Source organism: Ursus americanus, chromosome 2, assembly GCF_024610735.1.
Source record: "Ursus americanus isolate L20-20 chromosome 2, mUrsAme1.1.p, whole genome shotgun sequence".
Taxonomy (NCBI): domain Eukaryota; kingdom Metazoa; phylum Chordata; class Mammalia; order Carnivora; family Ursidae; genus Ursus; species Ursus americanus.
The window spans coordinates 4,077,525-4,099,097 of record NC_142128.1 but is presented as its reverse complement, the minus strand read 5'-3'; the positions used below and the strand labels follow the sequence as shown (position 1 = coordinate 4,099,097).

Genomic DNA, 21,573 nt, shown 5'->3' with positions numbered 1-21,573 from the left:
TCAGATCAGCCTCTCTCGGGATGTTGCTGCATTCAGAGCATTTGCGGTCTCTCTCCCCTTGGGGGTTGGGACAGGCTGTCCCCAGCGCAGACCCGCTGCCTTGTGGGTGTGGGTGTGGGCATTTCTTGCTCCTCCTAGAAACTTCTCCTTTTATGAGCACTGCGTTGTCACGTGGTACTCTCCATGCATGTCCCTATGGTGCTGTGCCTCTGCGTGGCCTTCTTGTAAGGAACGGGCCGCTGGATTAGAGCCCCTAGTCTCGCATGACCTCATCCTAACGCCATTGCATCTGCCACGACCCTGTTTCCAAGTAAGGCTTATTCATGGGTGCCAGGGGTCAGGACTGTCACATATCTGAGGGGGGCACAACTCCCACCAGCTCCCTTCTCCCTTCTAGTTCTTGGCCCTCCTCCTGGCGGCTCCTGGAATCCTGTTAGCTTCCCCCAACCCTCCCATCTTCCACGGCTCTCATTCTGGAGGGCTCCTGTGGCCCGTGGCCCAGTGTCCTGCCACAAACCGGGACATCTGCAGGTTCCACAGCCGTGTTCCCAGCTGGTGCTGAGCTGCCCTGTCAGTTTTCCTCAGCGTTTCCAACGGTGTGTCCCCATCACATCGCTCTGCCCTCAGAACTGCTCTGTCCTCTAGGCTTTTCGCCTGGGTGCGCAGAAAGGTCTGGAAGGATTTGGAGTGTTGTCCTCTACTCCACATTCCCGGGTCCTGCTCTGGTCCCTGTGGCCAGAGTGTTAGTGCCAACTCCAGCACTCCTTCCTGCCCATGCCGAGGCCCTGCCCGGCGGCCGGTGTGGCTCTTGCCATCTTTTCCTGTCTGTCTCTCTAAAGCAGGGCTGACCTGGGTGGGTCTCCAGTCGTTCTTTTGTTGTCTGCACCTGCAGTCCTGGCTTTGTAGCTTGGCTCTTCTTCCCTCCCTTCTAGAGGACTGTGGATCTGCCCGGTACCGCCCTACCCTTCCCTGCATGGCTCAAGCGGCCCCACCTGGCTCGGGCACCTCTCCCGCCCCAACCTCCAGATCCCCTCCCTGTCCCTTGGAGTTCCTTTGTGCGTCAGAGACCAGCAGTGATGTGTGACAGGGACCGTTTCAAGAACATCTCCCTGCCCCCTGCCCAGCAGGTCAGCGTTTGAGGTGGGTGGGGTGCTGCTTGGGCAGGGCAGCAAACTGGTGGTCTCTAGGCTCCCAGCAGGGACTTGGCTGGGGTCTGTACAGCGGCTGGCTGCTTGCATTGGGCCTGCGGGGTCTCCCCCCAACTTGGGATCTTCTGCGAAGACCCTGGGGTCGGAGTCCCCTCCCAGCGCTCCAGGAGATTGTGGCCTAGACCAGCATGGGGACAGCTGGTGTAGGCCCTCTTTAGCTCCCAAAGACATCTGGGGGGGGCCTAGACCGAGAGGCCCCTGTGGCCGGCGCGCCCGACAGCAACACGGCGCTCACTGTGCTCTCCCCCCGCAGGCTGGAGCAGCCCTACTTCAGCGCCAACGCGCAGTTCTTCCAGGCGCTCAGCCAGTGCTCCGCGCTGCAGCGCCTGTGCCTGGTGTCCCGCAGTGGCACGCTCCAGCCCGAGGCCGTGCTGGCCTTCATGGCCCGCTGCCTACATGTCGTCGTGTGCCACATGTTCACCGGGGAGTCCCTGGCCACCTGCAAGAACCTGCAGCAGTCCCTTCTCCGAAGGTGAGTGGCGGAGGGCGGGCCGGGTGGGGGGCAGGGGGGGCGGTTTTCTGTTTACTTTGTTCCTCCTCGATTTGTTACTGGGAGCTGTGCTGTGAGGAGGAACCTGTCCCTTCTCCGCATTTACTTAGTATTTCTTTGTATCAGTACGGACTCAGGACCTTTATCTTCTTCGGTGGGTTTTCATCACGCTCATGCTATTCCTGTGGTTGCACACATGGCTCCAGATTTGGCCGTGGGGGCGTTCTTTCAGACCGGGTCCTGTGCCCTTGCAACATGCCCCTTCCTTTTCTGGGCACTTGCTTCCTTTCTCTCACTACCACACGTTCCAGCCCCAGCCCTGGAATCAACCATGTCTTCATGGAGCCTGGCTCCGTTTATCAGAGGGCAGAATTAGAAACCAAGGTCGGGTGTTGGGTGTGCTCACTGCTGCTGGGGTGTCATCGCCTCCAGGCCCCCTCTTGGACAGTAGGAGTTTCATCTGTGTATGTTCTTACACACACAAACACAGATACACACAGACACACACACACACACACACCCTGTATTTCCATATCACCCATGTGCATTGACATTAAAAACGAGTTCATACCGACATCTCGCATCCCAGCCCAGCGTCCCAGGGTTCCTGCAGACTCCCCTCCTTCCTCATGACTTTCCTCCCTGTTGGTGAACAGCCTGGCTCTCACCATCCGCAGTGTGTTTGCTGGTTCATTCTGCCCTCCTGCGCACAGAAGGCCGTTTTGGGATCTCCAGCTCACCGCCTGGAGGGTCGTGTGTTCGCGCTCTTGCCCGACCCTCGTGGTATCCTGCCTCCAGAGTTGCTCGGGATCGTTCTCTGCTTCCCACCCTCTTCAGTGTGGTCATGTCGCTTGTTTGTAATGCAGTCAGGTTCCTTTATTACTCTACTGTATTGCATTTGGCATCCACACCACGTGCTGGTAGGTTTTATTTGTCTGCGGTGTCGGTGTGTGAAGCCTCACTGTGGCTCAGAGTCAGTGCTCTATCAAGTGGCGTCCTTGGAGAGGCGGCGCCCCATGGCCCCGTCCCTGCACCTCGCCACCAAGCCCCTGCAAACAACTGGTCTTGTACCTCTCGGTTATTCTTTCCGTATTTTTTTTGCGCAAATGAACACATAGTATTTTCTTCTACTGCCTTCTTTCTTATATGTGCTTTGCTTTTTTGCTTAATGTTGTGTATGTTGGAGATCAGTTTGTCTGGCTCTTGCTCATTCTTCTTACAGTCCTGCATTCTTCCTTCATTGTGGTAAAATATACGTAACACAGTTTCCCATTGTAACTATTTGTAAGTGTGTAGTCCAGGGGCATCGAGCACACGCTCGCTCTTGCACAGCGCCCCCTCCATCCACAGACTTCATTTTCCCCACGGAGGCTCTGTCTGCATGAACGCTAACCTCCCAGCCCCTGTCCAGCCCCGGCTCCCACCGTCTACTTTCTGTCTCTGCAAGTCTGACGGCTCCAGGCACCTCGTAGACGTGGAACCTCAGCTCTGGCTTTTTCTGCATTCCCTTAGGAATATATTTTAAGAAGCTTAAAAAAATAGAAATACAAGATTATCATGTATTGATTGAGGTCAAGCTCCTCTGACTTGCTGAACCTCCTGGGATAGTTTGCTCTTCAAATCCCCAAGGGCATGCAAGGGCACGGGGCTTTGTTTCTGTGCATTTGTCACACCCATAGACGTGTAACCCTGCACGTGGCTATGCGGCCTATGCTTTTCCTCCGGCGTGGAGTTTCGATTTCTTGTTGCTCTTCACTGGGGCTGCCTCATTCCTGCTGAGTGCCGTGGATTCGTCACATTTGACATGTCTGTTGTGCTGATGGGGATTCGGGTTGTGTCCCGTGTTTCCTCTGTGCCCGGGAGGGTCCTTGTGTAGGCTCCCCCACGGGCAGGTCTGCGGATTTCTAGAAGGGAGTGTGTTCACTCGGGTGTGTTCGAGAAGTTGCCCTAATGCTCTCCTAAGCCATGCTTCTGCTCACGGTCTGTGAGAGTCCCTGCCCCATGTCCTTGTCCCACTCCTTGATATCGCTGGACTTTCAGATTTTCCTGGTCTCCTGGGTGCGGATGGCCCTCCTGCTGTCCACGCTTGGGTCTCGTCTGTTCCCAGCGAGCATCGTCTGCTGTGTTTATCGCCAGGCTGTATCCTCATCTGTGATCAGCTCTGCAGATCCCTTACTTCTCTGTTGGGTTTCTCTGGGGAGGGGAAGAGGAGAGCTCGGGACCAGTGTGCCTTCGCTGTGGCTTGGGTGGGGTGCTGAGCGGTGAGAGGTCAGGCTGCTGCTCCTAGTCAGTGGGCCCACCGTATCGGGGCTCCCAAAGCCCCTGCTTTTCTCCTTCTGGTCTTTCCTGCCTGCTGTGTTCACGGTTGCTTCAGATTGATGTCATGAGTTCAGTGACCTCCTCCCTGCCCCTGTCCGCCCAGAGCTTCAGTTTAAACCTGCTACTTGTCCTTTGCCCTGTTCTCCCAGGAGGAGAAAAGCAGGAGCTTCAGGGCCCCCAGGGACCGCTGCATGTCAACCCGAGTGCTTTGCTGCTCATGCTGGAAGCTCAAAGACTCTGTGTAAATCCAGATCGCACTGGGGGTTGTGTTAACTAAACAAGTGGCCACGTAAGTATTTCCTGTCCCTCCAGCAGGCGATGGGGAGCGTGGGTCAGCTCAGGTTGGTGGCAAAGCACTTGAGGGCGGTGGTGTTCGTAGGCTCCCCTTCGGTGGCATGCTCTGGATGCCATGGCCTGTGTGGCCTGTGTGCACGTCTGCAGCACCCCACGGATCCTCCGGGTCCCCCTGGGCTGTGTGACGGCGGTGACTATCACGTGCAGGCTCTTGGGATTCCTGCGCTCCCAGCTCACGCTGGGGAAGTCAGGCGAGGGGCTGCATGGAAGGCTCCGATGATCGCTGTCAGATTACTCACCTCCGTCTTAGCTTGACCTAAGACAGCTTATCAGGTGGGAGCTGTCCTGCGGGCCGACGGGCAGTGGCCGTCTCTGCAGCCAGCGTGACAAGAAATTCCAAATTGTCAGTCTCTACCTTTCTCCTCTGGGCTGAAGCCCTTTGAGGTGCAAGGATTCATTCCTCCCTCCCTCCCTCCCTTCCTCCCTTCCATTCTCCCTCCCTCCCAGGAAGATATTTTTTAATTTTGAAGACTTTTTTACTTTTTATTATTTTTTAAAAGATTTTATTTATTTATTTAGCAGAGAGAGAGAGAGAGAGGACAAGCAGGGGGAGCAGCAGGCAGAGGGAGAGGGAGAAGCAGGCTCCCCGCCGAGCAGAGAGCCCGAGTGGGGCTCAGCCCTGGGACCCCAAGATCATGACCTGAGCCGAAGGCAGATGCGTAACCGAGCCACCCAGGTGCCCCGTGAGGATTTTTTTTTTTTAAAGATTTTATTTATTTATTCGACAGAGATAGAGACAGCCAGCGAGAGAGGGAACACAAGCAGGGGGAGTGGGAGAGGAAGAAGCAGGCTCATAGCGGAGGAGCCTGACGTGGGGCTCGATCCCATAACGCCGGGATCACGCCCTGAGCCGAAGGCTGACGCTTAACCGCTGTGCCACCCAGGCGCCCCCCCGTGAGGATTTTTTATACGTATAACATAAACTTTACCATTTTGACCGTTTTTAAATGTAGAGGCATACCTCACTTTATTGTCCTTTATTCGTATATGCTGTTTTGTGTTTTGTTTCTTTTTTTAAAAATTGAATGTTTGTGACAACTCTGCATTGAGGAAGTTTAGTGTTGTTTTTCCAACACCTTTTCTCGCTGTGTGTCTCTGTGTCACATTTTGGCAGTTCTTGCAACATTTCATCCTTTTTCATTGTCACATTTGTTCTGGTGACCCGTGATCAGTGGGTATGACTCCATGGAAGCTCAGGTAATGGTTAGCATTGTTTAGCGGTAGAGTATTTTTTTTTAAAGATTTTATTTATTTACTTGATAGAGATAAAGACAGCCAGCGAGAGAGGGAACACAAGCAGGGGGAGTGGGAGAGGAAGAAGCAGGCTCATAGCTGAGGAGCCTGACGTGGGGCTCGATCCCATAATGCCGGGATCACGCCCTGAGCCGAAGGCAGACACTTAACCGCTGTGCCACCCAGGCGCCCCAGCGGTAAAGTATTTTTAAATTAAGGTATGTGGATTGTTTGTAACGATGCCATTGCACACTGACTGGACCCCAGTACAGAGTTAACATAACTTACGCGCACTGGGGAACCGAACGGCTCACGTGGCTCTGTTGTGATCCTCGCTGCATCTCGGTACTTGCTGTAGTGCGGCGTCTGGAACGGGGTCCGTGGTATCTCCGAGGTAGGTTTGTATAGTGTCCATCAGCACCATCCAGCTCTGGATTTTTCCATTTTCGCAGACTGACACTGTCCCCATGGAACACTAACCCCCGTGCCTCCCCTCCCGGCCCCTGGGGGCCTCTATTCCACTTTCTATTTCTGTGAATTGATGCTAAAATCTTTTTCTTTCTTTCTTTTTTTTTTAAGATTTTATTTTTCAGTCATCTCTACACCCAACATGGGGCTCGGACTCACAACCCTGAGATCAAGAGTCACATGTTCACCGCCTGAGCCAGCCCAGTGCCCTGATGCTAAGATCTTTTAACCCTTAAATTCTGTCTTTGCACTTCATTTAGACTTTGAAGCGGCAGTTACTTGGACGGTTGTGGGCAAAGGCAGTGAATTTAAAACGCTTCCTGCTCCTCTTGGGGTAGCATTTCCCCTCCTGCCCTCCGCTAGGGGCCTCCGTAGAAGGCGTACGTGCCCTTGCGTACAGCTCTCTGCAGAGCAGGGCCCCCTGGTCCCCTAGTGAGTGTGGCATTCCTGGAGGTGAAGCTGGAACACAGGGACGCTCGCACAATTTGAAAAGTCGAGAGGAATGCTTCCTGGAGAGACTTTGACCTGAGCAGGCTGTTTGGGCAGTGGCCATTTAGAGACCTCTCATGAGGAAACGCCACTGGCCATGGGACTGCGGTGCTCCCGAGAGCTGAGCGTGGGTGCCTCGTTTCAACACGGCCAAGACGGTCGCTGCTTCCTCCCCCGGTTTTGTGTCCTGACGGTCAGAGTTGCTGACAGGGAGGAGGCCCTGGCTGCTCACAAAATTCTGAGAAGAGCCATGAGCCTGGAGGTCTCCTGAATTCTAAGGCTCCGCTGGCCTTGCCGGACAGGCTTCATGTCAGTCTGTTGTCTTCGTGGTTTGCTGCTGAACTTCTCAGGAGAAATCTTATTCACTAAGGTTTCTCGGGCTCTGGTTGTTAAAATAGTATGTGTTTCTAATATTTCTAAAAATTGGACCATGCATCAAGCTGCTTTTAAGTGAAAGCTCCCCATAGCTCCACCAAGCAGAGGTCGTCATGGCCGGCAGCCCTTATTATATGGTTTGGTACTCGATTTTTTTAAAAAAAGATTTTATTTATTTATTTGAGAGTGAGAGCGTGGGAGAGAGAGTGAGAAAGAGCACAAGCAAGGGGAGCGGCAGAGGGAGAGGGAGAAGCAGACTCCCCGCTGAATAGGGAGCCCCGTGTGGGGCTCGATCCCAGGACCCTGGGATCATGACCTGAACCAAAGGCAGATGCTTAACTGACTGAGCCACCCAGGCACCCCCTCTGATTTTTTAAATTTAATTTAATTTTTTGTTTTATTTTTTCTTAAAAGATTTTATTTATTTGACAGAGAGAGAGACAGCCAGCGAGAGAGGGAACACAAGCAAGGGGAGTGGGAGAGGAAGAGGCAGACTCCCAGCGGAGCAGGGAGCCTGATGTGGGGCTCAGTCCCAGGATCTTGACCTGGGATCATGACCTGAGCCGATGGCAGACGCTTAATGACTGAGCCACCCAGGTGCCCCTAAATTTTATTTTTAAGTAATCTCTCCTCCCAGTGTGGGGCTCGAACTCACAGCCACAGGATCAGGAGCTGCGTGCTCTACCGACTAAGCCAGCCAGGCGCCCCTACCCTGATTTTTAAAAAATGTAACACATCATGGATGGTTTTTGTGTTGATAAATCTGTAAATGATTTTTTTTTTTAAAGATTTTATTTATTTGACAGAGAGACAGGCAGCGAGAGAGGGAACACAAGCAGGGGGAGTGGGAGAGGAAGAAGCAGGCTCATAGTGGAGGAGCCTGATGTGGGGCTCGATCCCAGAACGCCGGGATCCCGCCCTGAGCCGAAGGCAGACGCTTAACCGCTATGCCACCCAGGCGCCCCTGTAAATGATTGTTTTTAATTCTGTTTCATATCTATTATACAGGTGTCATCGTGGTTTCTGGTCCGGCTGTCGTAGCTAACTATGTGTGTTATTGACTTCCCTTCACTTTACACCTTGAGTTTTCCGACTCTGGAACCCGGGGAGGGGCCCGGGTGTTGGCCAGGGCACGCTTACCGTCGTGTCTGCACACCTCAGCATCCTCGTTGTGTAAAATAGAGCCCATGCCTGTTCGCATGCTCGGTTTTCAGAGGGCTCGATCGGATGCTGGCTGTCCAGCACCCAGGCGCGTGGGCTTTGGGATGGACCATAGCTGTCTGGGAAGCGGGGTGCAGGGCAGGTCCTCTCCCCGTCCACCTGCTCTCTGTCCACTGGGCTGGCGGCTGGTGTAGGAGGCAAAGGCTGATTTTCTCGGGTGCAGTGATGAAGATGTTGGGCCAGCTCTGCCCTTTTAGCCTCCGGGAAGAGCCGTCGGTACTCTTGTCACCCTCACTGGCTCACACTAGGTCATCGCACTCCTGGGGGCTCCAGCTTGGGGGAGCTGACACCTCCCTGCTAGACGTGTTCTGCCCAAAGGGGCCTGGATTGGCCAGCGGCTCTGCCACTTCTCACCCCTGGAGGGCAGCTTCCTGCGGAGACAGGAACCAGCTTTGGGTTTTCCCACCACGTACACGCGAGCCTTCTCAGAAACCCAGAATAAATGTCTGAGGTCACCACGCCGTTGAGAGATTGTGCTGTGACAAGAGAGGATCTGGACATCTGCCTCCCGTGTAGGCATCACTAGCTGGTGAAGCTGCTTTGTCTTCCCGATCTTCAGACTCCTCCCCAACACAGTGCTCCCAGTCAGCTGGTCAGATTGGTGCTGAGATGCCAGTCCCTGCTCTGAGCTTCTCTTTCTCCCTCTTGGTTCTGTTCACAAGGTCCCTGTCTGCACCCCTTCTATGCCTGGAGCCTGCGTGCGTCTTCCCAGCCCGTGCTGGTGGCCTGCTCACATGCAGTGCCTGCCGGGCTGTGAGCTCCCTCCTCTGGCCTCGTGGACTGTACCCACCGGCCCCTTTCTTAGGCCGTGTAGCACACACGATTATATGTTTTGGAGCCCCATCAGACAATAAGGTTTGGGGACTGGCGTGTGATAGCTCTGCTTTCCCAGCGTATCTTTGTGCTCTGCTCTGAGCGCAAGTCAGGTGCAGGCTTGGGCTCACCGGTGGCCCCAGGGGGCGCTGGTCACGGGGCTTACGCCTGGAGCACGGTACCTGAGAGCAGACCCGGAGTCGGCCTTGGTTCATTGGACTTCCCGGGCAGAAGCTGCACCAGTCCTCTCTTCCCGTGTCCCAGCACCTGGCACAGCCCCTGGCCGTGGTGGGGCCCACTGAGTGCCTGGCGCTGGCTACGGGGCGTTAAGGGCATGGTCCGGCCCACTGTGCTGAGAACCCTGTATGTGTGGCTGTCCTTGTGCGCTCCTCCAGCACACCTCCTTCAAGTCTCTGCTCTGGGCCCCCATCTTGGACGCTGTGCGCTGTGCAAGCACCCCGTTTGCATGCCAGAACCCTGTTACTCCTCTGTTGTTCAAGCCTCCCAGAACTCCTGCGAGATACATGCTGTTAGCTCCAGTGTACAGATGGGGAAACTGAGGCTCTGGGAGGTGCAGCTGAGGAGTGTAGCCTGGACCCCAGCATGGACAGAACGGGAGGTTGTGTCCAGAGGGAAGAAGGGCACCCGCCCCCTCCAGAGGGCTGTGCCGGGTGCTGTGTGGGGCTCTCCAGAGCCATGTGGGCATCTTACCCTGAGCCCCCAAGGCCTGAGGGAGGCGCACAGGGCTGAAGAATCTTCTGTGCTTGTCAGGGCTGCATCCCGATCCAGGTCTACTGGAAGCCTTTCTCCTCCAGCCATGCTGCTGGGGGCCGGGCTGAGATGCAGCCCGACGGGACAGGCACTGGTGTGCACATATCCTTCTGGTGGCCTCTGCTGCCTAGAATTGTCTGTGGGTCTGGGCTGTCCAGCACAGCCTGCAGAGGTCTTTCCTGGCTGGGAAGCAGCACAGGGTGGCTCCAGGCAGCTCGGGCTGCGCACTGGAGACCTGAGGGCCTTGCAACCGGGTCTTGCTGCCGAGCAGGGGCCCTGGCTGCTTTTCTGCAACGTACCCAGCAGATGGCGCCGCGGCTCACAGTAACCAGCGTGTCCCTGCGGAGAGCACTGGTTTCTCTCCTGGAGGCCTGCATTCCACCAAGGGGAGAACTTGAAAAGGGAAAGGCTGGAATCTGTTCTCACTTTTCTGAGGCCTTTCTTTTTTTCTTATCTCCTTCCCTGCCTCAGGCTCAGAAAATTATTGAGCGAGAGGAGTGCCTGGCCCCAGGCTGTTGTGCTACTCCCTGGCCGGAGTGTGGAGGTCTGGTTTCTCCCTGACTCTGCTGTGACTCAGCCACGGGGCTGCTGTGACATCTGTAGTCCTGGCGCCTCTCTCCAGGGCCAGCACCTTCCCGCTGGCTCATGTGTCTGACCTCCAAGTGGCTTTGTGTCAGAGGTCGTGCTGCGGTGCCAGCCGCTCTGGCCCTTCTGGGACTTGGCTTTGCAGCCCAGCCCTGCCTCGCAAGAAGTGGTTGGCCTTAGGCGGGCTGCCTCAGTTTCCTCAGCTGGGAGGGGAGTTGGTGGCGGCCATGTGTGTCTAGCACCAGGCAGGGCATCCTGACAGGCATTCGTGCTCTTATTTTCTGTTCTTTGCCTTTTCAGGTTTGAAGCATTAAACATTTGGCCCTTCTCTGCCCTCTCTGGCATCACCCCCGCTAGGTTTGGAGGGGCTTCTTCTGCGTGTTCCCCCACTTCGGGTCTAGAGGTTGGACAGTGCTGTGGGGCAGGGACACCTGTAGGCCTGGAAGCTCTCGGGGCCCCTCAGGGGAGCAAGATGCAGCTTTCCACCTGCCACCCTCCTGCTCCCACCCCCACCGTGAAAACACCCTAATTCATTGGGTCAGGTGTTTGCCCCCCTTCCCTTGTGACCTCAGACACCTTGCCTGGAGCCAGCCTCTATCTGTTCCATTTGCTGTATCTCTAGAAACCCAGAGTCGTCCTGTCCTGGCCGAGTGAGTGCCGCACAGCCGCCCCGCAGGGCTGCCCTCCATTGGGCCCTGGTCAGACTGCAGTATGGCAGCGTCCCGGGCGAGGAGCTGGGCTGCACGTGGCCCTCTGTGGTGGGACTGCCCTTTGCTTTTTCCTGTCTGAGCTGTGCGCCGAGCCACATCTCTGCTGTCCACATTCCCCGGCCTGGCACTGGGTAGGGAGGGCCCTTCCCAAGGGCTGTGGCCTCTCTGATTTTCTTTGATGCTGCCCTTTCCTGGAAGCTGCCTGCAGGCGTTGGGGGGGGGGGTTGGGTGAGGCCAGTGCCCGCACTCCAGTCTTCGTGGTCACCTATGCAGAGTGATAGCAACTCGTTTTGGTCTGTGTGGCCTCCTGCTGAGGTCAGCCCCACCTTCTCCCTTGGATCCCATGAGCGGGGCTTACGAGGTGGCCTCTACACTTTCTGGCTCTGTGACTTTGAGCCGGTCATTTCGTGTCTGAGCTGACGCTCCTGGTGGAAGTAGCAGTCATGGTCCCTGCCTCCCGCGCTGCTCTAACCTTCTGGTGATGGCGTCACCGGCCACTCTGTGCCCGCCCCGGTGTGTGTTACTGGGGTGGTGGCAGGGCCTTCTGCTCTGCAGATGGGGCAGCCTGGCTGTGTGAGGTTCACGGATTGCCGTGGTCACCCTGCAAGGGAACGGCTCTCTGCTGCTCCCGTGATATCCCGCAGGGCCCTGTGTGAGTGGCAGGGATGCTTGGGGAAGCAAGGTGGTGGGCAAAAGAGGCTTGTGCCCTGACGCGTCCCGTATCTGTTGCTGGAGTTGTCTGAGATGAGGATGTGCCAGTTCTGAACCTTGGCCTAGTGCTCTCCAGAAGGTGCTGGCCTTCCTGGGGCCAGTGGCCTCGGGGGCCACATCCATTCCTGGTCCTTCCAGGCCACGTGTGTTTACTTGTCACTGACCTCTGTTGGTTGTCACCCTGAGGGGGTCGCGGCTTGGAGCAGTGTAGCCTCCCTTTCCAGGAATGGCAGGAACCCTGTTCCTGGGTGGGAGCAGGCGAGACTCGGGTCGGCTGGGTCGGACATTCCGCCAGTCCGGGTCAGGTCTCAGCCTGAGGCGCTGTGGAAATTCCTTCCCCCAGGCGTCCCCAAGTGTGTGTCTCAGCCTAAGCTGTGCTGGTGAGGAATGTGGGCCTGCGAGGCCAGCAGGCGGTTTGCTGCAAGTCCCAAGCCGCCCGAGCCGCCGTGCCCAGCTCCCGCCCCTGCCCCGCCGCCCTGCTCAGTGCTGGCAAGCGCAAGGCTGAGCCCCTGGGCCTGGGCCGCAGCTCCGACCCTCCTGCTCCGATGTGCCGCTTCATGCCCCGAAAACGCACAGGGCTCCGTCTGTGTTTGTGTTTTGTAAACGTGTTTAGAAATGAGTGAAGTTTACAGATGGAGCGATTAATTGTTTAAGTCTGGGGAACCCTGGGAGCTCTAGAATGGAAAGTGGATTTTAAAATACAGACTTAGTGCTGTTTTACGGCCTTAATTGCTGTTAAAGGGGCAGTTGAGCTCCATCATGAATAGCATTGGCTTGCCACGTTTTCGTGGCAGGTTTCTGGGAGCACTTCGTCATTCCTACCTGGAATGCCGAGCCGCATGTGACCCGGAAGAGGACCAGGCCGACTGGGTTTTGCTGTAGGTTCCGGGTGGGGGGGACCCTCGGCCTCGCCTCAGAGCTTGGAGGCTGGTGAGTTCTGGCTCGGTTTGTGTGGGAGGCCCACGGGGCTGGATCTGGGAGCAGATAGGCCTTGGGCCTGGTGCTGTGGGAGCCATGATGGCCGCCCGCCGGTGGGGGTGGAGAGGAACGTCAGGAGCCAGACTGTAGCCCCGGCTACTGACCGGCGTGGAAGACGTTCAGTGATGCAATCTGTGGTCCAGATTGTCTGGCCACCCGAGTGGAGGGATGAGGTCCAGTGGCCCCATGGTGGGCTGTGGCTGCCTGCATCTGCTGGTGGGCTGGAGACCTTTCCCATCCCCAAGGAGTCTCTCCTAGAGTCCTCTGAGGCCGTGAGGGCAGGATCGGTGGACAGAAGCAGGGTCTGGGCTGATTCCAGGCCGCTCTGATGTTGGCTCTGGGCATCCGCGGGATTATCGGTGAGCTGGGAAGGTGCTCCCTGCGCTCCTCCCCAGAGCAGCGTCTGAGGTCTGTGCACTTTGACAGACGTCCGCTTATCACCTCCAGGTTGTTTTATTCCTGGCCACCGTCTGCCTTTGTGTTTCTTGAAGCCCGTTGTTAGGGCGCGCCTGAGTGGCTCTTCTCACTTATCTCACTACTTTGGCTTTTCTATAAGACCTTTATCTTGGGGGGAAGAGGCTGTGGGCTTCAGTGTTGTTTCTCGTTCTCTGGCAAAGCAGCACACCCAGCAGGTGTTTCGAAGCTGATTGAACCCGTTCTGCCTCTGGGCTGCTTCCTGGCCTGCCTCCCAAGACCCCTTTCCGGTTCCGTGACACCCGCAGGCCTTGAGGTCCCGGGGTCCCACCCTCGCTGTGGAGTCGGGCCTAGACTGGTTCTGGCATGGTAACCGCAGGATGTACCTTTCCTGAGCCCCCTTGTCATCTGTTTGTGCTGGTGATGAGCATGGAGCCCAGGCTGGTTCTCTCTGCTTCTCTGAAAGGCCTACAGGCAGCTGCAAAGTGGACTTAGAAGATGAAGGGGCCCTAGGAGATCGGGGGGTCTTTTCCTAGCCATTCTCCCTTTTGATTGCTCCAGAACTATATTCTCTTGACCCAGTTAGGGTGGGTGGGTGGGTCAGCCGGCTTCTCACTGTGGCCCTTAAGTGGTATCTGAGTTTGTTGAAGGCTTGTCTTCTGAGGTATAACGATGTTCATACGTTTTGACCCAGTAACCCTATTTCTGGGATTTATTCTGAGGACACAATTCAAGATGCAGAGAAATACTTATGCTATAGTAAATCATGTTTAACAGCATCATAGTAAGAGAGAAGCCTCCAGACGTGTCCACCGGGGACGATGCCTGAGCAGGTGTGCTGCCCCCGAGTGCCGAGCAGGAGGTCCGGGGAGGCCGGCCCGAGGCTGGGCAGTGCTGGGTGCCCTGTCTCTGTCAGGCCGGGGTGGACACGGTCTTTGTCTAACATGAAGACGTCAAGGACTGGAAGGCAGTGCAACAAACCTACTCCCATTGTGTATGTTTCGATCCATCACCGAAGCCACATCTAGAACAGGTGTGTTCAGTACCGCAGGATAACGTGCGACAGCAGGACTCCGATGAGGAGGCAGGCGGGGCGGGTGGCCAGCCCAGCTGAGGCGGGCCAGGGGCTCTGTCCTGAGAGCGGGGCCCTGGCTCTGCACTCCTGCACACATTTTCTGCCATATTTTCTCTCTCTCTTTTTTTTTTTTAAAGATCTTTAAAATTTATTTATTTGAGAGAGAGAGAGTGAGCGAGCACAGAGGCAGAGGGAGAAGGAGAAGCTGACTCCCCGCTGAGCAGGGAGCCCAGCGCGGGACTTGATCCCATGACCCCAAGATCATGACCTGAGCCGGAGGCAGGCAAGGTTAACCGACTGAGCACCCAGGAGCCCGTCATCTTTTTCTCTTTAAACAAAACAATAGTTTACAAACAAACAAACCCTCCTTTCTGCTTCCGGGAGCGTTCAGAGAAGGTATTTGGGGTCCTGAGATCTTCGGATAGCTGAAGGCACACGTTAAATGCCCGTGGTCGGTTTGCGACGGCCCAGGTAGAGATTCTTCTCTGATGCAGTGCTTCCCTTCCAGCCGTTACAAATGGCGGAGTGTAAGCATAGGTGAACTTTTCTTAAATGCTATCCTCAGGCCCCCTGGGAAGGGCACGCCTTCTGCCCCATCCACGGAGACCCCTGGTTGACCTGCTTCTCATGGGGTCTCCTCCCCGCCTCTACTGTCACCTCTTGCTGCCTCTGGTGGGAGCCAGGCGGCCCAACTCACAGGTGCCGGGTTTTAGAACAAGCGAGTAGGGCCCTGGGCGTGGGGCTCCTCTGCTCCTCGGTGAGGTCCCTGGCTGGCAGTTCCGGGAAGGCCGGGGTGCCTGCCTCGTGCTCTGCCCGATGCATGTCCCATGTCTGCGTTGCTGCCCAGGACAGCACGGGGTGTAGCCTTGCCTGAGGAGCATAGCAGGAGACCTCCTTGGGGTGCCTCAGTCTGGGGTCTGGGGGTGAGCCTGTTGACCTCCTCCTAGGCCTCGTTCTTGTCCTCCGAACTCACGGCCAGAAGCGCAGCCTTGAGTCTTTGCCTTGGCAATGCCATTGGCCCTGGTCAGGGGAGAGGTCCTGAGAGGTGACCCGTCCTGCCGTTAGTCACTAGCCTACAATGGCTTCTAAACATGGGTAGCCAGAAGTTTTATTTCACTGGGGCTGTTTACTTAAATCTCAAACTATATTTGAAATCAAAAGAACATTGTGACACGTTCATAAGTTATGAGGCAGGATACACCCCCTGCCCACCCCGCCAAGAACTCGCCTCCACCTGTGGGGCCCCTTCCCTCCCAAAGGGAGTCCCAGCCCTACACTTGCAGTCGAATGGTTGCCGTCTTCCCCCTTGTCACCGCTTCTCGTCTCCACTCTGGGCAAGGCCTGCCCAGCTGTGTGATGTCTTTGGCGATGTCGCTGGCCATCCGGGCCGGTGGGGGCTGGGGGGCTGCAGCGGAGAGTGTGCACGGGTTCCTTGAGGTCCAGGGAGGGGCTTTGTAAAGAAAGTGACTGAGTCTGCTTTCCGGAGCTCTGTCCAAGTCCAAGTGAATCCAGGTGTGAACCGAGAGCAAGCAGGAAGTGGGGTTGTGCTGGGGAGGGGGCACCTCCATTCGTTGCCCCAGTGACCTTCTGTGGGAGGTCCCAAGTGCTGTTGGGCTGGCCCCCTGGCCCGCCGCCACCCGGAGCCGCCCCTGGGGCAGTGCGGAGGGAGCGGAGCCAGGCAGTGCAGCCTGCATTCCTGGCTTTGGTGAGAAATCAATCCCCCTTTAGCATCTTGACAGCAGCTTGTGAAGATTCTGGGGTGCTGCTGGCCTCGGGAAGGGCAGGCGGGCAGAGGAGTCTTTGCACGCACATCCCACATCCGAGAATATTTTGTTTCAAGTAAATCACACAGCGGGTTTGCAGGCAAGGACTTGCCGGCGAGGTTCATGGTCACAGATGCTGCTGCCCGCGAGCAGAGCACTGAGCTTAGAACTGGGAGGCATTTCCTGGGCGCCTTTATTGCCAAAACATCTAGCTCTGTGAGTACCTTTTTGGCATTTACTTTACATGTGTCATAAATCCATCAGTGCCTCCGCTGCAGGCCACGGGGCGGGCCGGGCCGCGGCTCCCTTGTTCCTTCCAGCGGGTGCAGGGCTGGAGGGGACTTGCCTTAGTTTTGGCAAGTGCCCAGGTTCCCTACCCTGTGGGCACCTTCCCATCTCTTGCCCTTCGAGCCTGAGGGACAGAAGTTACTCCGGGGTCTGGACGTCTGCTGTCGCACTCTGTGGGAACCCATGTGTCTCCCTTTTCCTGGACTCCTGCAGCCGGCACTTCTGTTTCGTCTCTTGGCCGCTGCACACCGGGACCTGCCGCTGAGCGCCTGAGGGACCGTGGCCAGGGCATGCCCTTCCCAGGCGGGAAGGGGGCTGGTCACCTCCCCGGCTTTCCACGCGGGGCTCTGGGGAGGGTGACCTGAGACACTCCATGGCCACTGTACGCTTCTGTGCTACATCGGGGAGACTGTCCCCCTGTGGGGTGTGAAGGGTGGGGATTTGTCTTGCGTTCTGATGGAGGCTCGTGGCTCCCAGCAGCAGGATCTGGCAGGGTTACCGCCTCGCCTGCCGTGGGAGTTCGTGCCCCTTGAGGGTGGCCTGTGCCCACGCGGGTTTGGCTGCCTGTCCCTTCCCTCCACCCCTTGAGGGTGTTGTCCTGGCTGTGGACAGAGGTGTGGCTTCACGTGGCTTGGGTGGCTCCCAGGAGCCCTTGCTATGCAGGAACGCGGCGGCCTGTTTGGACAGGCTGCTCTCCTGCTCTCTCCCTGGGCGGGCGAACTCCTGAGGCCGCCCGATGGGTGTCTCCGGATGGGTGCCTCCCGATGGGTGCCTCCCGAGTGCCCCCGAGAAGCGGCACCACCCCCAAGCAGGCGCATCTCCCTCTGCCCGCCTCTCTTGGAGCCGCAGCGTGCGGCCTGGAGGCGCGTGTCTGCCGGCGGGAGGGCTGGGCTGGCCTTGCACCCTGCAGGCTGCCCCTCCCTCTGCACCGCCAGGGCCCCTCCGCTAACGGCTTGCCTCTGGTTCAGTTTCCAGGCCGAACGGCCCGCGCTGAATGTCGTCATCTTCCCTCTGCTGCACGAGGGCCTGACCAATGTTATCCGGGACGTCCCCATGGTGCACCTGGATGAGATCACCTTATTTAAAAGCAGAGTGGCTGAGGAGCCGCCGAACCTGTGGTGGTGACAGGGACAGCCAGCACCGGGCGAAGCTGCTTCCGGCAGCCAAGCCTCCCTCCTGCCACTGTCGCCTGTTAGTCTCCCGGGCCTGGAAGCAGGACCGCCCTGATGGGCATGTGGCCTGCTGCTGCTGCTCACTGCCTGCCCCTGCCGGACACCGTGGCCCGTCGGGTCCCAGGAGGAAGGATGCCTCCTCTGCCTGGCCATCCCGCACACCCATCATCTCCCAGGGTCTCCCGAAGCTTCCTCTTGCTTTCTCTCGGCGCTCAGTGAAACGTGGGTCTCATCCGTGAGGATGAGGAGGAAGAGCTGGCTGTCTGGGTGACCTGCGGGGCCTGGCGTGGGTGTTTCTAAACTGAGACTCACATCCGTCACAGAGCACTGACTCCCTGGGGCCCTGACCAGGTCTCCAGAGCAGCACGGGGCTGCCCCCCACTGCTGCTTCAACCCTCCGGAGTGTCTCATGTGTGTCTGGCCACCTGCCATCAGGCTCTGTGGAGGGGTGGCCTTGGGCCCGGGGCTGGGGGTGACCGTGCGTGTGTGGGTGGAGGTGCTCACACAGTGACATGATGGCATCGCTGGTGACCACGTGCCCAAGTGCCCCTTCCCTTGGGCCAGCTGGAAGCACGACGCAGTGGGGAGCTCTGGATTGGGGGCTCTCTTTCCCGGTAACACACGTTTTAACCCAGTTATGTCTCCAGCGTGTTTCCAGCCAGATGGCATCAGACAAGTTCAGGGCCACTGACTGGCTGGGCAGGGACCCCCCTGGGGCTGGGATTGTGGGGCGAGGCCTGGGGCAGGCCCGCCATGCAGCCAGCACGGCACTCAGCTTTAGGACCTGTTCTCCGTGAAGATCTGTGTTTCTGGGGAAATACGTACCTGGCTTCATTCAAGAAAACTTGAAATATTAAAACTTAGAAAGGACATTTAAGGCCAGAGTAGTGATCAAACTATCCTGTTTCATATAGCTTTATTTAGCACTTTAAAAAATTCAGTGCAGCTATTCCAAAAATGGGGAGTGACCTCCCAGAGTCCAGGGCCTCCCTCCCCGTGCTGAGCCGGCTGCCTTCTCAACTGCAAGACTCTCTCCAGAGCTGGTGGCCCCTCGGCTGGTGGCTTCCGAGGGGCTGCAGTCGGGTCCCTCCGCCACGGGTCTGGCGCTGACCACTCTCGGTGTTGCTCCTGGAGGCTTGCCAGGGGTGCGGGGCACCGTTGCGTGGCTTCCAGCCAGGGGCACGTCAGTCCTGCAGAGGCTACTCCCCGGCATCCCCAGCCTCCCTCTCTCTCTGGGTTGGGGGGTGCAGAGCCCACCAGGCCCTGCTCACGCTGCTGGTGCCCATTGTGGCTGCCATCTGTTCGGGGGCCCCCAGCCCGGCCATCTTCCCACTTTGTGTCTGTGGTGACGGTCCCCCTCCCCTCATTCCGTGTAGTGTGTCCTGCAGCTTACCTACTAAAAGACTAGGTCCATGGCCCTGGGGCTTTTCATTTGCCTTTCCTTCCCTGGGTTCTTGAGGGACAGTTCAGCAAGCCCAACCCCGCAGGGCTGAGGGGGTCCAGGAGGCCAGACAGCAGCTGCAGGAATCAAGCAGTCCTGGGGTCAGGGCCATGGGAGGCACAGTCTGGCAGCCTCTGCCCATCCCAGCGGCTCTGCTCTGCCCTCCCCCCTCCTGAGTGGATGGGGGTCTGCATGGGTGGCGCGGGGTGAGTCGCCTCCCTCCTTGCTGTGGTTTTCATGCCCTCTCCCTGCCTCGGGCTTCACAGAGGGATTGGTCTGTAGCTGCCCGCAGGTGAATGCCTACAGCCTTCACCTTGGAGGGCCTGATGTGGTCTGAGAGCCCTGCCTGGCCTTGTAAGCCTAGGGACAGGTTGCCCTGGGCCCCAGAGAGATAGGCTGAGGTCCCTGTAGGGCCCCATGGCTGTAGATGAGGGTCTGAGAGTTGGTGGGCTCACCTCTCCTCCCCAATTTTGGAGTATTTCTTTCAGGTGGTGCCCAGAGACCCCCCCCCCAGGCAAGGGTGGCCAGGAGGGGGTGGTATGGGGACTGACCACTTCTTATCCTCAAAGCAAGCGTGTGGCTGGCTGCAGCCTGACTGGCGGAGGGGTGTCTCCTCCAGAGCAGCCCGGGCTCAGGCTGGAGAATGAGCTCTCCACTAGGCTGCGATTGTGTGTTCGCGCACTTGCCTGGGCGGCCTGTTCTCACGAGCAAGCAGTTTTAACCAGCAGCAGCATTTATGCCAACAAACAGGGCCTGGGGGTGGGGGGAGGCGTCCACCCAGGGCTGGGGGTGTGAGCTGCTGCGGAGAGCCGCTCCCACACAGCAGACCTTGTATTTTTAGCGTCCCTGTAACCATCTTGCTACTAGAGTAAGAACTTCCGCCGCTTCTGCCCCCGAGACGGGACGCACCAGATGCTAATAATGTGCTTATTCTCGCTAAGTGCTATTTTGGCAGCGGTGTTAATTGCAATTTCTATTCTGCAACGTTTTATGCTGGGAAAAGAACCCACCCTAATGGTCCCCAATTGGCAGAACTGGGCTGTTAAGTGTGGACCATATGCTGCCTGCTGAGAGGGGCCTGGTCAGCACTGCTGGCTGCGTGTGTGTGCGTGTGCATGCGTGTGTGTACGTGGTGCGTGCGCACATGTGAGTGCCGTCTGCTGTGTACAGATGCGTGTGTGTGCACGTTTCTGCATGTGATCTCGTGTGTGCGTATACGAGAGAGAGAGAGAGAGGGGGGGGGGAGGGAGGGAGGGAGGGAGAGGGAGAAGAGAGACTGGGGGAGGTGGGAATGATGAGGGGAGAGGAGAGGTGAGATCAGGGCATTTATCCCTTTGTTAAAGTAGAAGCCCTCTGCCCTCCCGAGGCCGCCCCTCCCGCCTGCGCCCACCCTGCCCCTTGACCCTGCGGCTTGCTCCCCTCCGCTCTGGTCCGCCGGGTGTGCCTGCCGCCGGGGCTCTGACTTGGCTGCCACGCCGCCACACAAGCTGCCACACAAGCCGGCCGGAGGGTGTGAAGGTGCTTCCCTGGGGGCAGCCTCTGGAGGCTGAGGAGAGCGGAGGCCTGCCGCCTCCCTTCCCCGTCGGTGGCTTTTCATTCTCACGTGCAAGTATTTTTACTTCCCAGCCCAAGGAGGCCGGATTAGGGACACTTCACTCTGTTGTTTCCCCGGGGGACAGATCTTATCCCTGCTGGCAGCTGTCCTCTGAAGACCCAAGGATTCACGTGTCTGGGCGCCTGTGTCTGACACCAGCCTGGAGGGCCCTGGGATGATGCCCGCCACATAGACCTCGGGCAGCTCTACAAGGCTGGTTGTTGAGGGCGAGGCTCCCTTAACCACCCCTGTACCAGGATCCATGGCTGCAGGCTGCCTGGCTGAGAGGACGAAGGTTGGCGGAGACCTGGCTGAGAGAGCTGGGCCAGGGGAGCGGAGCCGCAGGAGCCGGATGTCTGTTGGCCCTCGAGGGTCTGAAACCAGCCTGTGCCATCCTGGTTGTGCCAGCGGCCCTCCCGGAGTCTGTGCCAAGAAGGTGACGATCCCGCAGCTTCCCCCCACCTTGCAGGAAGGGAACACGCCGGGGACCCACCGTCACGACCTCCTCTGAGTGGCGCAGGGCCAGCGGGCAGTCTCCTGCTCCCTCTGGCCCTCATTATCTGCTCCGGGGGGGTTTGAGAATTTCCGGGGCCTCGTAAAGAAGAAGAATAAGAAATGAGAAATTAGTGGGCAAGGATAACGCAGTGTGGCTGGTGGTGGCAGATTTCAGCGGAGACCCCAGATTTCCGATGGAGACGTGGAAGGAGACATAGGCGCCTGCAGTTCCTTGGCCTTGGTCCTTAGCCTCCTCCCCGACACTTTGACAGGAGGGGATGGGATTGTGTGGCAGGGGCTCAGGTGCCCTCGTCGTGCTCACTGGCCTCGTTGGCGCCGGGGGCTCGCGATTCTCGCGGGGAGTCTCTAAGTTCGCTGACACGGGCTGGATGGTGTCTCCTGAATGTCTCAATTACTTTCTAGAACTCCTCAGAAACCATGGGCGGGTGGGGGTGGGAGGGGGAGGTTGCATTCGTGTTACGGGGTCCGGGGACCTGCCGCACCGGGCCAGGGAATGGGGGGGACCCAGGGCTGCTTGTGGCCGTGAGGTCAGGGAGCCACTTGCATGGCCTGGGAGGCTTGGTCTGCAGCAGAAGCAGCTGCTTG

The 21,573-nt window shown here is 57.8% G+C and overlaps 1 protein-coding gene across 3 annotated transcripts in view; it reads left to right on the top strand.

Annotated features, from left to right (window-relative positions):
• FBXL18 (F-box and leucine rich repeat protein 18) overlaps positions 1-20,120 on the top strand; it is a 37,998-nt gene extending 17,878 nt beyond the window's left edge. The window contains exons 4-7 of one of the 3 annotated variants that reach the window (XM_087867080.1): positions 1,462-1,680; positions 4,413-4,492; positions 7,945-7,955; positions 17,234-20,120. In XM_087867080.1, the coding sequence (XP_087723206.1) occupies positions 1,462-1,680; positions 4,413-4,492; positions 7,945-7,955; positions 17,234-17,335 (412 nt within the window). In that variant the 3' untranslated portion in view covers positions 17,336-20,120. Of the gene's footprint in view, positions 1-1,461; positions 1,681-4,166; positions 4,307-4,412; positions 4,493-7,944; positions 7,956-17,233 lie in introns of all 3 variants that reach the window. The other 2 variants (XM_045813266.2, XM_045813265.2) reach the window with 2 other exon arrangements.
• The last annotated feature ends 1,453 nt before the right edge of the window (positions 20,121-21,573 follow it).